The 16,537-nt window shown below is 49.4% G+C and overlaps 2 protein-coding genes across 2 annotated transcripts in view; both read left to right on the forward strand.

Moving 5' to 3' along the window:
* On the forward strand, window positions 1–7,599 carry TMEM42 (transmembrane protein 42). The gene is made up of 3 exons (XM_052794517.1): window positions 1–109; window positions 4,212–4,358; window positions 5,214–7,599. The coding sequence occupies exons 1-3, from the start codon at window positions 2–4 to the stop codon at window positions 5,355–5,357; spliced, it is 399 nt and encodes a 132-aa protein (XP_052650477.1). The 5' UTR covers window position 1; the 3' UTR covers window positions 5,358–7,599.
* The window catches only part of TGM4 (transglutaminase 4), a 24,406-nt gene continuing 13,314 nt past the window's right edge, over window positions 5,446–16,537 (forward strand). Inside the window, exon 1 of the mRNA XM_052794502.1 lies at window positions 5,446–5,526. The gene's annotated coding sequence lies outside the window, so the exon portion shown is untranslated. The remainder of the gene's footprint in view (window positions 5,527–16,537) is intronic.

Raw genomic sequence — 16,537 nt, forward strand, 5'->3', positions numbered from 1 at the left:
CATGCGGGGCGGCGGGCCTGCGGCGGCGGCCGCGGGGCTGCTGGCGGCGGCCGCGGCGGCCGCGGCGAAGCTGGCGCTGGGGCCGGGCGGGGAGGCGGCCGGAGGCTGGGTAAGGATGGAGGAAATCGGGGCAGGGAAGCGACTGCCATGAGTTAACGTGTGTTTGGCGTGCGGCCTTCCCCCTGCCCCCCCGCCTCCGACAGGCGTTACTCGGCCGTTAAGGCTTCGCTTCTTATTGCATCTGTGATGGGGAGGAAGCACACCGGCTCTTCCAGGGGATATCCTGCACTTGTCTTCAGAGGGATTTGCGGGGTAACCGGTTTTGGAGAGCGGAGCCGAGCCTTGTAGCTGCTGGGGTGTTGAGTAATGCATGGTGGTAATGTAAACCCAGGGCAAGCGCAGACTGAAGCGAGTCTGCTGGTGTGTAAAAGCGAGGAGAACAAGCATGGTATGGGAATGCCCAAAACCAAACCCAACTCTGAAAGGCCAGTGGTTTTCTGTCAGTTTTACTTTAAAAGCAAGGTGTTGGTGCACTTGACTATCAAACACTTGTTTTCTGACTGCTGTTTTGCCAATAACATTGCCCTTCTCCCTCTCTCATTCTACTTCTGTTCACTCGTGCCAAGAGCAGAGAGGTGGAGCAGTTGGTTTGCATTGTGCTGCTCAGCTGATGTGCTCATCTGGTGAGCGCTCCTTTGCGTGTTCATAGGGGATGATCTTTATCTCGGTTGTGTTTCTCAAACCTCATTGTGCTGAAGGTTATGTGGGACTTGCTGGCCTTTCACCTCAAAAATACAGTGTCCTTACCTACAGGAGTGACCTCTCACATGGGCATGGTAGAGGTGGAAACGTACACAAGATTGTTTGTGAATGGGGAGATGCTGAGGGAGATGGCATACGCGTATCATAAAAACACATTGTGGAGACTCATTTGGGTAAAGGTTGGGGGTTGTTATTCATATGGCAAATGTACTTTTGGACTTGGAATCCAAAGGAGAACCCACAAGAGAAACTAGATCTGAATCCAGCCTTGTATCAGGAAAAAAGAAAATTAACTTGTGTGATTATTAAGAAATGGTTAAAAAAGCAAAAACTCCGTACTTGCCAATCCTGTTGACCCTTTCCAATATATCAGAAAGGGTGACAGGAAGGAGAACCAAAAAATGTAAATCCTGATAGTCTTCTGAATCCCCCCCCAAAAAAAAAGATTGTGTTCTGCACTGGCAGAAGAGCAGAGCGTGGAATTACTGAAAATGTTGACAGCATCTTTTCTGAGTATTTTTCTCCTTTGAAATTTATAGAAATATTGCCCCTTTGCTGGGGGGGGGGTGGTGGGGTTTTTTATTGAATGTGCTATGACAAAGTGTCATGTCATCAAGGTGGAGTGTTGTCAGCAGGTCAAAGGAGGTGATCCTTCCCCTCTGCTCAGCACTGGTGAGGCCACAATGGGGATACTGGGTCCAGTGCCAGGCTCCCCAGTACAAAAACGAGACAGACATGCTGGAAAGAGTCCAGCAAAGGGCCACGCAGATGATGAAGGGCCCAGAGCATCTCTCCTATGAGGAAAGGCTGAGAGAGCTGGGACTGTTCAGCCTGGAGAAGAGAAGGCTCAGGGGGGAATCTTATCAATGTATACAAATATTTGAAAGGAGGGTGCACAGAGGACGGAACCAGGCTCTTTCCAGTGGTGCCCGGTGACAGGGCCAGAGGTGATGGGCACAAACTGACACACAGGAGGTTCCCCCTGAACACCAGGAAACAATCTTTCACTGTGAGGGTGAGAGTGCTGGCCCAGTTTACTCAGGGAAGTGAAGTCTCCATCCTTGGAGATACTCAAACACTGTCTGGACATGGTCCTGGGCAACTTCTGCCACTTCAGGAGTGATTCTGGACTATCTGAAATGTACACTGAAGTTAATCTCTTCTTAGAAAAGCAGTCAGAGGAGTAATCCTTGACTCACTGGGCTGGCTCAGCTGAGCCCTTAGCGGGAGAGGAATTTATACCTCCCTCCTTCCCTGTGGGGAACACCTGGGGATGTTCATATCTCTGCCTGTGTGCCGTTGTGATAACCGCTCCTCTGCCCAGGACACAGAAGGACTTGACCTCTCTCTGGAAAACCTTCCTTCTGGGCGTGTGTCACCTCCAGAGCACACTGCAGCTGATTTCCCTGGCTCTGTAATAGAAGAAGATCAGAAGAAGAACCCATGAGTTCAGGGTCACTTCTGAAGGTAGCATAGCTGCTGTGATGGTGGGAACCAGCTTTGCTACACCACTGATAGACTTGCAGACTAATTCAAGTCAGGCAGGAACTCTGGAGGTGGGAGTCCACCCACTGCTCTGCAACACATTGCTTGTGACCTTCTCCAGTCAAATTTTGAATATCTCTAAGGTTGGAGAGCCCATGACCTCTGTTCCAGCGTTTAATCACCTTTGGTTTTCCTTGTATCAGATCAACACTTGTTCTAATCTTTACTTGCTGCCTCTTGTCATATCCCAACACACCTTGGAGAAGAGCCTGGGCGCCATCCTCTCTACACCCTTGGGCAGGTGGTTAAAGATGGTAACAAGGTCTCTTTTTCTTAAGGCCCTTTTTCCTAGCAGTAGAAAGTAGGCTTTTTCTGATCCAGAAATGATATACTGAACTTAGGTGAAACAGAGAATTGTTTTCCCCTCTCATCTCTTTATTCCCAAGTCTGCCAACGCACTAGAGGCTTATGTGGATGTACGCAACTGCCCTGAGCAAGGCAAAACTGTCTGGTCACACAGGCAGAGGGTGAAGCTGGGAGGCAAACGTCATCCCACAGTGAGCTGTAACACAGCAGCAGGTTTCTTCTTCAGAAGGCCAGTAGCAGCCGGGCCTGGTTGTCCCTCTTACCCCTCTCTGCAGAGTTTGCCATGGCAGCGGTGGGAAAGCAAAGTGCGTCACTGATAGGAATTGTTTTGGATCATTTACCATTACCCTGATAAAGTTGGAGACCTTTGCCACAAGTGGAGCAAAGTGAGGCCAAACACCAGAACCGTTTGTCTCTGGGATGGGGTTAGTCTCAGAGACCTTGCGCCAGCCACCGAGCAGGGATTTGCTTTACAGCCTTTTCCTTTTAACTTTGCACTTGCTACGTCACTTGTTTCAGAAATCCCTGTGGCCTCTGCTAGCTTGCAGTTATTCGTTTCTTCTTCTGGGTGGGAGCAGAACAGGGTTGGTGGCCCCCATTGATGGGGGCAGGAGGCAGGAGGCAGGAGGCCACGGTGCAGCCATTCCCACGGGGCAGGTGCCACGTCTCAGCTGTGTTTATTGGTGGCTTCACACCTACATTTCTGTCTGTTTTGAGATGAATCCCACCATGGACTGAAAGGTGACGGGCTATGAAGGCATGATTGCTACAGGCTTAGACAAAGCCTTGCTTTCACTTGCCCTCGTGTGCTCCCTGATTGTTTGTTTGTGAGAGTCGTGATCTGCCTGTGAGCTCCTCCCTTGGTGTCTTCAAATCAAGTATGTGGTACCCAGGGGGCTAGGGAGGTGGCCGCAGCAGCTAAAATGATGGGTGTGGGGGAAGACTGTGAATGGTGAAGGCTTTTTAGGCAAAACTGTGCCCTTTTTTTCAGACTGAGGCTGTTACATGTCTTGTCAGGTTGTCTAAGGAGGGAGATCTTTCTTCAGAACCTAGTTGGCCTTGAAGTCCCTTGAATTCAGAGGTGGTTTTGTTGCTGCTAAATGCTGGAGCAGAGAGCTTTCAGTAAGTCTGCTCTCCAGCAAGTATGCAAAATAAGGCATGAAGCCCCTCAGCTCTTGCTTTCCTCCCAGAGGATTCCACTCTGCCCTCGCTGCAGCAGTAAGGCAGGCCAGGTCACGGGAGGTGGTGAGGACCTGTGGTTTGGGTCTCAGTCCAAATTCACAACAGACGGGTCCTGGACCACGGGCAGTACCAGCACATACATCTTTGGTGTTTGTCTCTGGCAGGGCTGAACTTGACCCTTTTCCATACTCTATCGAGGACTCATGGCAGGACATGCCAGGGTCACGCTCTGTCCAGGGCTGTTTCCTTGCTTCTCTTTCCTTCTGCGATTTAATATATTCATCTTCATGTAATACGAGCCGTAATTCAGTTTCAAAAGCCCACGCCGTTGGCTTGTGCTCCAAAGTGCCCATGAATTAGTGAGGGTGAGTGAGCAGTCGGTGAAAATAAGTGGGTTTTTCTCTTTCATCCTACAGCTGCCTGTGCTGCTTCGCATTGGCTGTATTGGCTTGGTGTTCACGTGCAATGCGATGATGTGGACAGTCTTTGCAAAAGCCCTGCGACTCTCCTCCTCCTCGGCTGCTGCCTCTGTGACATCGACGGCCTCCAACTTCATTTCTTCGGTGAGTAGATCCCTTCCCCAGGCGCTGAAGCCTGGAGGAGCACAGCGATGTGGGAACGGTCACACTAGATGCAACTGGTCGTAGCTCATCTCCCAGCATGACCGGCGTTGCTGGCCACGAAGGGAGAGTTACAGGCAGACGTAAAATGATTGTATCAGGTCTCAGCCGCTCTGACAGTTGTTCACGGCTGAGGCTGTAGGACTTTTCTGGGTGGTGCAGGAGGAAGGGCACTGCTGCCCAGTGCCATGCCTTGCGGCAGCTGTATGATTTACTGAAATTTTCTAATTGCCAGTGAGAGCCAGAGCTGGGAGCTTTGCTTTGTTTTGCTTTTCCTTTGCAACACCTCACCTGTGACAAGCCAAAGCTACCCTAGCTGAGTGTGAAGATGCACCACTTCTAGTGGCAGCAAAAGCATTTTTGACCCACCGGTTTCTTGTGCTTGTTTTTCACTCTCAGCAGCTGTCCACCTTGTTTCTGTGCTCCAACTCAGTCAGATCATGGTGGTGTCCAAAACTCAAGTCACTGAGGCCCTTTTTTTATTGACTGGAATTGCCTAGTTGGCTGGAGATTTGGCTCCCGAGAGGTGCTGGGAAGGCAGCAAAGCACACGCGCATCTGTCAGAATCCTGCTTTGGGACCGCAATATGGCTGTGCTTCCAGGCTGGATGGTAGAGTAGGTCATCTCTGGCATCAGGCGCAGCAGCCTTTTCTGTTGGTGGTCCCAGCAGGAGTTTCCTTGAGCAGGTTTTTTCCAGGGCTGGCTCTCCCAGCAGAAGAAGTCCTCGCAGCTCTGGCAGTGCAGGAGGCTTTGGGGTGGCTCAGCCCAGCAAAGCTTTGTCTCTGTCCTTTCCTTCAGGCCATCCTGGGCAAGCTTCTCTTCGCGGAGACGTGGACGCCTCTGTGGTGGGTCGGCCTTGCCGTGACGCTCTGTGGCCTCGTGCTGCTGCACACAGCTGTGCCCCAGCCGGCGCAGCTCCCGGTGGAGAAGAAGGAGGCGTGATGGCTGCCATTGGGGGCACAGCACTATGCCACCCCTCGCCAGCCTGCCTCGTGATGGCATCCCCAGTCCCCAGCCAACTCTGAACGCACTGGCCATGGACCTGCTAACCCCTGCTCACCTGCTGATCTGCCGACTCACAAAGTCATTCTGGTCGCATCTTTCCTGGCAGGTCAGTGGTGGTGTGGTGGCAGTGACAGCCTCAGACAGAGCTGGTCCGCTCTGAGTCAGTATTGTAGAAATCAGGGCCAGAGGCTTATCAGCCACTCCTCTTCCTTCACACACCTGCAGCTGTGGAGCTTTCCCAGTTTGGGGAAGGCTGAAAGTAAACGTGGTAGCTGTGGAAGGTGCCTGTGCATCAGTACTTTTCCATAAGAGGACCTGTCCCGAATTAGAAAAGCAATCACTGAAGGCAGCTGATACTTCTGCGCTGCTGTTTCCTGACTTTCCTCTCTTCCTCTTGAAATGGCCCCATGCCTGCTGCTGCCTGTAAGGCTATGGAGCCTTTCATTAATTCCTTCAGCTTCCCCTATGAGTCACATACACCTTTTAACTTGCCATTTGTATCTGATGCCTGTAACTTCCGCTTACCTGTTCCTGACATTACTCACTGTAAGGTTGCCACTTTTTCCTTTAAACTTTTTACCAGGATGGGGTTTTGATCACCATTCCTGCTGTGTGTAGGTCAAAGTGTAATTTGGGGACAATACAACAGGCTGCATGTGAACAGTCAGCCACTTTCACTAGGAGTGTCGGTGTTCAACAAATTCCGTATCAGAACCTGTCAGGTTTATCGTGACTGGCAGATCTGCACCGTGTCCAGCAGGAGCGTAAAAAATAGACTTGCAGGTGAAAATGCCGCTGGAGTTGGGTTTGTGCCTTTTCCTTCTTTGTATCAGAAAGATGAAAAGTCAGTGTTCCCAGAAGAGGCTGGGAGGTTTTTTGCTCCAAGTCCCCTGCTTCAGCAGACCATCCTAGCTCATCACATCTGGTAGCCGTGTCCCAAGAGGGGCAAAGCCTTTGCCTCTGCTCTCTGTGTGCTCATAAGTCTTCCCCTCCAAAGAGGGGAGCTGCATATGTGGTGGGGAAGAGGGCAGAGTGCCTTTCCTCCGTACCAGCATGGGTCTTTGCACCTGGGGAGCTCTTTGGGTAGCAGCAGTGATACAAAGAGTGGGACACATCCAGCTGCCTGGGAAGCTGGGACTTGATGCGGTGACCCAGCATCCCTCATAGGTCTGCGGAAATGACAACTAGGAACTATGCATTTCTAAGTACATCAAGTCTCCTTAGACCTTTGTATATGATGGAGAAATAATGAAGGCTGCAAGCCTGATTTGTTTGCCCTTGTTACTAGCTCAGCCAGCTGTAAGCCGTGGCTGTCTTTGTGTGAGTAGCAGGAGAAGGACCAGACTCTCTCCTCTCTGGTTAATTTGGCTGTTGCCCCTCCTCCTAACAAACCTTTTGGAAAGTTTTTTAACATGGGCTATCTTAAAACTGACATTTCTTTATTACAGTCATTGTTGGAGGTCAAGGTCTAGGAGATGTTTGCACATGTGCAGAAAGCGTGGGCAACAATTCACTTGGTGACGCTCACTTTTAAGGCAGAAGAACACAAACAACGGCTGTAAATTCACTGTTGTAAACACTTGAAGGTGGGAATGGAAACAAGTTTTCCTCCAGTTGTTGTGGGAGGAAAAGATTGCCGAGCAGTACAGTTTGGGCAGAATCCCTCTCCTCTATGTACACAGGGTTTGGCCCATGTCTGCCAGTGGTGCTTGTCAGCGTGGGGCCAGGGCTGCAAGGAAGGCTGCAGTCGCCATACGTCGAAGCGGTGCACGTCCGGTAAATGGTTCATATGTAGTTGTCCAAAATGCAGCTGGAGATGATCTCAGAAAGGGGTGCCGGCATTTCCAAACTAAAACACTTTTCAAAGCTTGGTGGCTGAAATTTAATATTTACAGATATTTTAGACCACACATGCACAAAAAAGTGATGTGAGACTAATGGGCGAGCTGTATTTGAAGAGCGAGTGGTTCAAATGTGGTAGGCCTTGTAAGGCTGAAGATCATGGCCAATCGTAAGACCTTGATTTACCAGGGCAGAAGGTGGGTTATCCTTATGCAGGAACTACAGTAGTTTTCTTGTGTGGAGTTTTTGCACACTTGAGCTGAGGTATTTTTAGAGAAGAGTCTCGGGCACACATTTCCGCTCAAATTTCAGTGAAATACACTTTTCTTTGCACATATCCCAGGTCTTGGCTGTAATGAGTCTTCCCTGCACCTTCCCCTCATTTCTCAAACCCAACCCTAATTTTTCAGCATCTTGTTCATCAGATTTTCTTCAAGCAGGGCTATACCATGTCACGCTTTAAATAGTAGAAGAAGCAGGTGCATGGTTAACAGCATGGTTCACAGCATCGCTCATGAAGATTGAAGTATACTTGAATTAATGGTGGGAAACGTTTGAAAAATTGGTTGTATAAACAAGGTCCGAGAGTATTATATTCTAAGGTAAATAATACCTTGTATACCTTTACAAGGAACAAAGCCAAATGAAATTATAATTGCAGGTGAACCTTAAAGCACAGTTTGACTGGTTAGATAAGGAGCTATAAGTAAAACCTGAGAAATGTCCCTATTGTCATTGACAAGGAGTCACTGAAACTTGGAAGGTTTGTACAACATCTCAATCACAGCATATATCAAAATAACTTGAAGGATGGCAATGACTTCAGGGCTCTGATGTAATCAATGGCTGTACCTGGGGTATTGTTTCCAGTGCTGGACCCCCCAGTTCAAGAGGGGTGTTGGGAAACTGGTCTGGCACAAGGAGACCAAGATGGCAGGGGCCTACAAGGAGAAGCTGAGGGTTGTGGGCTTGTTGGAGATAGAGAGGCTCAGGCTGACGTGATAGCAGCCAACATGCTTGGAAAGGAGCCAAGCTCCTCTCCGTAGAAGTGGCCAGAACAAGAAGAGGCAACAGGCACGGGTTATGTCTTGGGAGTTTCAAGCTGGTCATCAGGCAAAAAAACATCACCAGGAGGTTACAGAAAGGCAGCAGAGTCTCCACCCATGGAGGTTTTCGAGGCTCAGCTAAACAAGACCTCAGCTGACCTGAGCTAGTGTTGGTGATCATCCTGTCTGGGCAGGAGTTTGGACTTCCTGTGACCTATGGACGAATTTCATGGGCAACACTGTCTGTAACTGAAACTGGTTTCCTCTTTTGCCTCCAAATTTGGCAGTTCCCTTTAAATGCTGCTGTGCCACGGAAAGGAGGTTCCTCCTTGAGGTGCCATACGGACCTAGGCCACCAGAGGCTTCTTGGCTAACCACAGAAACCATAACAGACACTTGCGTATGCATTCATAGCCTGAAAACAAATGCACTGTTACCAAAGGAAGAAGGAGCCCACTGTACTCAGCTGCTGATAATGAAGTGCTTTGTGCATTTGAAACTTTGCTGGTTGAGCAGCTAGCCTGCTGCGTGCAGAGCTAGTGGTGGCTCCCAGGGCAGGGTAACACTGGCCAGCTGCAGCACCCCAGTGTGGGGTGACCAAAGCACAGGGAAGCCTGGACCTTGCAGTGCTCCATCCTGAGGCTGCATGCAGCACCGCAGTAACCCATGTCCAGTAGCAGCACTTGACATATGCAGGACACGTTTTGCCCTGCTGAGCAACCAACCAGCCACTCTGTTCACTCTCCAAGGAAACTTTTTGGTTTTTGACTGTTTAATAACCCTCTTGGTTGTTTTGATTTTTCCTTGGAGTTTAAGGAAAAGTGGCTGTGAATGGCTGTACTAATTGCCAAGACTTCCTAAGCAGCTCCTGGGGCTACTGCACACACTTGAAGTCCTGAGGGAATGCTGGTGCTGGGTTAATGCCTGGGGAGCTCCTGGGTTGGGCCTCCCGCTCCCATTTTGCTGGGGGGAGATGATGCACACCCTGCTCAACCCTGCACAGGTCTTGCACTGCACAGAGGCTCTGGTGCACCCCGCGGGGATAGAGCCATGATGACGGAAATAAGTGGGTGGGAAGAGCTGGAAAGAGTGGTAGTAAGTGGGGTGTGGCAGATGGTACCACCACTTTTTGGAAAAGGCATGTACATTTTGAACCCATCACTCAAATCTTGCTTGACTCAGAGGTCACTAAGAGCTGAGGTTTCATCCCGCCTGTGGGATTTGGGGCTGGGGCTTAGCTGCGTGAGCAGCTCACCTCCTTCTGACACAAGCGAAGCCTCTCTGTTTTTGCATCAAGGTAAGAGTCAAACAAGTCTGCTTGCACCGTGACCTGCTCTTGGTGCATGTGCATGGTCTGAACATCAGCCAGGGCTTTGAACCTAATTGCTTTGAGTAAGTTAAGGCAACACTTGGGGAGAAATGAACAGTACCCCAGGGAAGGATGAGGCATTACAAATGCCACATCTCCCACTGCCAAGCAACTGTTTCCTCATCCAGTGAGGAGGTATTTTGAATGACTCCTTCCCTTCAGGGCACTCCTGAGTTAGGCAGCTCACAGGCATGGCTCTGCCAGGAACCAGTGCTGCAGGAAAATGCTTTGTAAGAAACTGTGGTGGGCATGGAGCTACTCCAGCTGCCCACCAAGGTGAGAGCATCTTGTGCTGCTGTGGAGGGCAATGGCCTGGATGCTGCAAAGATGGCTGAGCAGGAGTATGCTGGCTTGGTTGCTTTTCAGGACAGATAGCCACAGATCCCTGCCCTCAGTCAGTCCCACCATACCAAGGAGACTACCACATGCGATATACACGTGTCCAGGGGTGGGCCAAAGCCTTTGCACCCGCCGTGCTTTGGGTCTGCTCCCATACAGCGCATGAGCCGGATCCCCAGCGCTACACAGGACCGGCTCCTTCCTGCAAATCCTCCTGATCTAGGAAGGTTCTCCTTTCCCGCGTAGTGATTTCAGTTGCACTGCTGGCTGGTGGGGATGCGGCATGGCATAGTCTAACCTGTAGTCTATAGACTGTGTACATCTGTATGTATATAGACACGCACACCCACACAGACAGATAGGAGAAGCTGTTACACCACCCCTGCAGAAAGAAATGTTACTTGAAGACACTGGTATGCAAGTTTCTGTTTTCTCACTTAGACACGTGCAACCAAACATGTATCCTGTAGTTGAGAAGGTATTCTGTTAGTATTTTCCTTGTTCTCTGAAGCTGTTTTTAATATATGGATAAGCTATTTGATCCCTGATTCAATATTTGCGCTATTGATTTCCCTGCCCTTGCCATTTATTTTTTGCAGCCCTCTTCTGCTTTATTTTTCCTTGTGCCTTTTCGTATTGTTTGCTCTAGGTGTAGTCTGTGGATATGTGTCCACACTTCAGTCAGTCGGTGTGGTCATACAAGCACACTCGAAGCTAGTTCATGGGTCAGTGGCAGTAGGGTGGATATGGCCCTGCAGTAACTGTACCCACCCTGTTGGACCCTTTCCAAGCACACACTGTGGGATCGCATAGCGAGGGGGGGGTACTTCTCCCCATCTCGGGTCTCTTGGTGGGCTGGGACGAAGGTGTGAGGAGCGAGTTAGCAGGCTAGGACCATTCAGTGTGGAAAAGAGATGGTGGTGGTCTGTAACAGGGGCTGGGAAGACCATGAGTTGCATGAAGAAAGTAAGCTGGGATAGCTGTTGACTGCTGCCTCTACCGCAAGGCCGGGGGCCACAAGGGAAGCTAGCAAGCAGCAACTTCAAAGCCAGAGGAGCTTCCCCCTCCTACAGTGTGTCATTCAGCTGAGGAACTCCTGCCCACAGGACGCAGCAGAGGCTGGCAGGATCCTTGGGTTCAAAAAGGGAGCAATTTTACTAAGAAAAAAAGCTGCTGTCTGGGAAAAGTGACATGGTAGAGATCTGGTTTTGTCATTTCTTGCACAAAATTCTAAAGTGTTTTCCTGAGAAGCAGAAGTACCTTATCCTGAGTCATATTAGTCCAATACCTAATGTAATCATTTCAGCACCCTAGCATGCTTATTTCAGTGTTTCCAGTGCAACAGTTGTACCAGAGTTGAGGGTCAAGTGGTCATAGTACTGAAATCCCAAGTTCAACCTTCACACATCATTGCTTCCTATATCTAGACTGATTTTGCAATTTTGCCTCTTGCATCTCAGCAAGGGAAGGGGAAAGGGATCTTGAAAAATAACCAGAAAAGATATTTTAACATTATAGCATTTTGGCTTGCTGTTAAAGCAGCTCTATATTTTTGCAAGGTGGCCTGGCCTAAAACCTCAGTTTCCTGTGATGACTACAGGACTTCTCTTTCAGGGCAGGGGAAGTGCTACACAAGAGTGTTTTGCCTGACTAGCTGTAAGCCTACATTGGGTATATGTGTAGTTATGGTCTCTGTTTTATCTCTCTCTTTGCCTTCTTCAGAAGCTGACTCCCTGTGGGCAGCACTGGGTTGGGCACAGAGTGATATGGTTTTCATTCCTTCTGGAGGTAAATGCCCAAAGGTAGTCACCTACATCCTTAACTTTAGGTCCAAAAACCCTCTTTCAAGGTTCAGTGAGAAGGAAACAATGGAATTTCCATAATAATTTCATTGGCATCAATCATTTCTCTGGTATTTGACTGTGAGAAACTCATTAGCAGGTGGCTGGGGCCAGGTGACTTGAAATCAGTTAAGATTTGGGCTTGGTCATCTTGCATCAACCCCTGACGTTGGATTGCCTGCCACAAGTTGGCTCATGTAAGATTAGAAGAGAATCTGCCTGCTGGGAATACGGGATGCCCTTGGGGCGTAGCTGACAGGCCACTGTCATGGCCCATGGCTGGTGTACATGAGTGAGAAGTGATCAGATCAACTCTCCTTTCAGAGTAACAGCAGCACTGTCATGTCAGGACATTATGTGGATGTGATGCATCTCGCTACTGGGAAATTCCTAATGACTGAGATACAAGCTTAATGAAATGGTGAGGGGAGGACCAACATAGCACCTCAAATAATGTCCAGTTCAAAACACATGGACCAGATCCTTGGTTGTTCTCCATCTGTGTGTTATTTTCTTTTTATCCCCCCAAGACTTCTCATGACTTATTGTTCCCCAGGCTGTGATTCAGGAAGGACTGAACACGTACTAGAAGGTATGTGTGGGAGCAGTCCTGCTGTGGTCAGTGGAAGGCACCATCTCACCCTGGTGCCCCTCAGGACCCAGACGTGGGCTGTATGCTTGTGTATCTTGGCAGATGTACCACTCAACCCCTGGCACCTCGGAGCAACTACGTGGGGCGGCTGGGAGGATGTGTTCAGCTTTCCAGAGAGCTGAAAAGGAAAGCCGTGCTGCTTTTGATCTATGTTTTATTTTGAGTGTTAGTCTGACTGGACATAGGAAAAAAAAAAAAGACAAAGCAAAAGCAACGTGAAGCCTTAGATGGTTATAAAAGTAGGTTGGTACACTGCTATTATAAAAGGCAGCTTCTCCATAACTAGTCATGGGGTCGTAAGTGAATAAAACTCTAAAGCTAAGGATTGGGTTGCACTTTGTGTCCTTCCTGCTTGGCAGCCATATCTGTGGTCACACTCTGAAATTTGACTTGTGTTGTTTTTCATACACAAAATAAACAAAACCTGAGACAAAGGGCAAGCTTGTAAATAGGGGAGCAGCTTCTGGGGATTTCTGATTTTATTTGTTTGCATTTTATTACCTTCTTATGCCAGCTAATAAGCTGACTTACCTTGCAGCAGATAGATGCGGATAAGGCTGATAGCCTCTGGAGTCCAATTTTGCAAGCTGGGAAGGAGGTCGCTGAAGTTATTGGTAATAGGCTGGAGATCACCTGCGAAAAAAATACCATCTCCTGCTTCTGTTAATTAGAAGAGTATACTTTTATGAGACAGATTGAAGTGATTAACTGTTGTAACTGTTTGGGAAAAAAAATTGAAAAGGGATGGTATTTTTCATAGCTTTACCAAGGAGGAGCAAAAAAAGCCACTTTGCTGAACCACAGCCAGCCACTCGGGCCATTCTGACTAGTAAAGGCCAAAGGAGATTTGCCTGTAGGAAGGACAGAGATCCCGTGCTGACAACATGAAACAAGCTGAAACCATGTCTCTGAAAAACATTCTTGCAGTTTAAGTGGAAATCCCTTTTCTCAGACCTTGCCAACAACTGCCTTGAAGGGTTTTACAGTTCAATGGCCTTTCCTGGCAGGGCAAGCTTGTATGGGTCAGGGGAGGAAGCTAATGCAGGAGCATTGAACGCTGTGCTGTTGAATTGAGATACTACCAGTGCACAGAAAAAGATAATGGGAGCAGGCAAGACCAGCAGCTGCACAAAGTGAAAAGAGAACTGAACCTTAGATGCTGTCTGCGGGCATAAACCAAAAATTCCTGTAAACAGTGTGTGATGGGTTAACCCTGGCTGGACGCCAGGTGCCCACCAGAGCCGTTCTATCACTCCCCCTCCTTCTCAGCTGGACAGGGGAGAGAAAATATAACAAAGAGCTTGTGGGTCGAGATAAGGATAGGAGAGATCACTCACCAATTACCGTCACGGGCAAAACAGACTCAGTTTGGGGAAAATTAACTCGATTTATTACAAATCAACCGGAGTAGGGTAATGAGAAATAAAACCAAATCTCAGAACACCTTCCCTCCACCCCTCCCTTCTTCCCGGGCACAACTTCACTCCCGGATTCTCTACCAACCCCCCAGCGGCACAGGGGGACGGGGATGGGATTTACGGTCAGTTCATCACACGTTATTTTCTGCCGCTTCATCCTCCTCAGGGGGAGGACTCATCACACTCTTCCCCTGCTCCAGCGTGGGGTCCCTCCCACGGGAGACAGTCCTCCACGAACTTCTCCAACATGGGTCCTTCCCACGGGCTGCAGTTCTTCATGAACTGCTCCAGCATGGGTCCTTTCCACGGCGTGCAGTCCTTCAGGCACAGACTGCTCCAGCGTGGGCCCCCCACGGGGTCACAAGTCCTGCCAGAAAACCTGCTCCGTGGGCTTCTCTCTCCACAGATCCGCAGGTCCTGCCAGGAGCCTGCTCCAGCGCAGGGTTCCCACGGGGTCACAGCCTCCTTCGGGAACCCACCTGCTCCGGCGTGGGGTCCACCACGGGCTGCAGGTGGAGATCTGCTCCACCGTGGACCTCCATGGACTGCAGGGGGACAGCCTGCCTCACCATGGTCTTCACCACGGGCTGCAGGGGAATCTCTGCTCCAGCACCTGGAGCATCTCCTCCCCCTCCTTCTTCACTGACCTTGGTGTCCGCAGGGTTGTTTCTCTTACATGTTCTCACTCCTCTCTCCGGCTGCCGAATACCTCCGTCCCAACTTTTTTTTCCTTCTTAAAAATGCTATCCCAGAGGCGTTACCGCTACCGCTGATTGGCTTGGCCTTGGCCGGCGGCGGGTCCGTCTTAGAGCCGGCTGGTATGGGCTCTGTCGGACACAGGGGAAGCTTCCAGCAGCTTCTTACAGAAGCCACCCCTGTAACCCCCCCCGCTACCAAAACCTTGCCACACAAAACCAATACACAGTGAAAAGGCCAACCACCTTCCACGAGGGAGTAGGTTCATGGCAGGGCAGAAGCCACACCCATTTAACTTCGACAATCTTTCCTTGAATGCTGAGCTTCAAAGTGAGGGTCAGAACATGCCTTTTGCAAAACCCTATAGGACTGGAAATGTGACTGTCCCTGGTGAATACATGCCCTGCCTCCACTGCTGACCCTCCAGCACACACCTAACAAAATTTTTTCAGAAGCAAAGTGTTACCAACAACCCGTTCCTGTTCACAAAAATCTCTAATTTTTGCTGTAGGACTACTGGGTCAACACAATTTAAGCTGCCTCCAACCAAGCATGGAATTATTTTATATATATATAAAAAACAGGTTGAGACTGGATTAGAAAGCTGCTGTCAGTGACTTCAGATGAAGTGGATTACTCTGTTGCTGTAATTAAGTGGAAACCAGTAATATACATCATAAATGTTCAGGTTACATGTATTACTGGTTATGTTATTGTACCAACATTCCACGTATACTTTACTTCATCCTATGCTGTTTCTAAACAAAATGTCTTTCACCCTCCAGGAGGAAAGAAATGCAGAGTAAAAGCAACGCTGAAAACTAAATTGGGGTTGTAGTGGTTTTTTCAATAGTGAAATATGTAATTGCCAGCACATTGTCTGATGCTGAATGGTGAGTGATGCTCCGTCCACTAAGAATGCTGGTGGTTCAGATGTTCATGCAGATGTCCTGTGAGATTATAGATGTGTACTGAACCCTCGGTGCCCTGTGATGTGCTAGTCATGCTCTCAAGTAAGGACACCCAACGTATACCTGCCAGCAAGCCGTGACATGCTCAAAGGGTGGGATCTGCTAACTCAGCACCTAGCTTGCACTGACATTTTAGCACCAAATGAAACAGTCCTCCTAAAGTAAATACCTAGCTACCTGAATTGATGGAGAAAAGTTAGTGCCTTTGAAGGCTTCCACAGGGAGATCTTGTTTAAGGACATCCTACATTTAGATGTGCCACCCTTGCAGACTGAGTCCTACCTTGCAGGACCCTGGGCTGCTGCCATGAAGGGAGACATTGGGGGTCTGAGGCTGCTCCCATGGCTGAGCCACCTCTTCACTCTTGGGTATTTGGGGACATGTTTGTATCTCTTTCTGGCCACTGTGCCCATGTTGCTCTTGGCCTGCGTGCCACCAGCTCTCCCCTCTGTGGGACAGTCATCTCTCCCATCTTTGGTCACCCTGAGGACTGGGATGGCAGTGGGGCACGTGGGGTCCAGCCACCTGCCAGGCAGAGATCTCTGGTACAGCTGTCGGCAAAGAGCAGTCAGCAAAGAGCAGCCAGCAAACAGCTCCTGATCCACCTCGTTTCTTGCTCCTCCTGGACATGGCCTGTTTCTCCTCTTTCCCACTCGGTGCTCCCGCTGGACTACCTCCCCTGGCATCCGCCTGGCCCTGTGGAGAGGGGGCCAGTGCCAGGATCCTTGGGTTTTCTAACCCACATGTGTAAACACTGGATTTTAGCCCACAGCTTCAAGTGCTTCTGTCCCAAACACGATGACAAAAATCTCATTAACTTCAAAGAAAGTTAGTCTGGTCCTAATGGGAAACTCTGTTTTCCTAAGAATTCAGTGTTTGTGGGCTGCCTTGTAAAGTTAGCCCTCGAGTTGCAGTCCCATTAGGACATAGGTGCATTCTTGTT

This window comes from Harpia harpyja, chromosome 1 (assembly GCF_026419915.1).
Source record: "Harpia harpyja isolate bHarHar1 chromosome 1, bHarHar1 primary haplotype, whole genome shotgun sequence".
NCBI classification, from domain to species: Eukaryota; Metazoa; Chordata; class Aves; order Accipitriformes; family Accipitridae; genus Harpia; species Harpia harpyja.

Bases quoted from the DNA above. Each gene is read 5' to 3' on its own strand.
- TMEM42 (XM_052794517.1), top strand. From the start codon at position 2: ATGCGGGGCGGCGGGCCTGCGGCGGCGGCCGCGGGGCTGCTGGCGGCG. The intron at 110-4,211 runs GTAAGGATGGAG...TTCATCCTACAG, and splicing joins GGGAGGCGGCCGGAGGCTGG to CTGCCTGTGCTGCTTCGCAT. The intron at 4,359-5,213 runs GTGAGTAGATCC...CCTTTCCTTCAG, and splicing joins CCTCCAACTTCATTTCTTCG to GCCATCCTGGGCAAGCTTCT.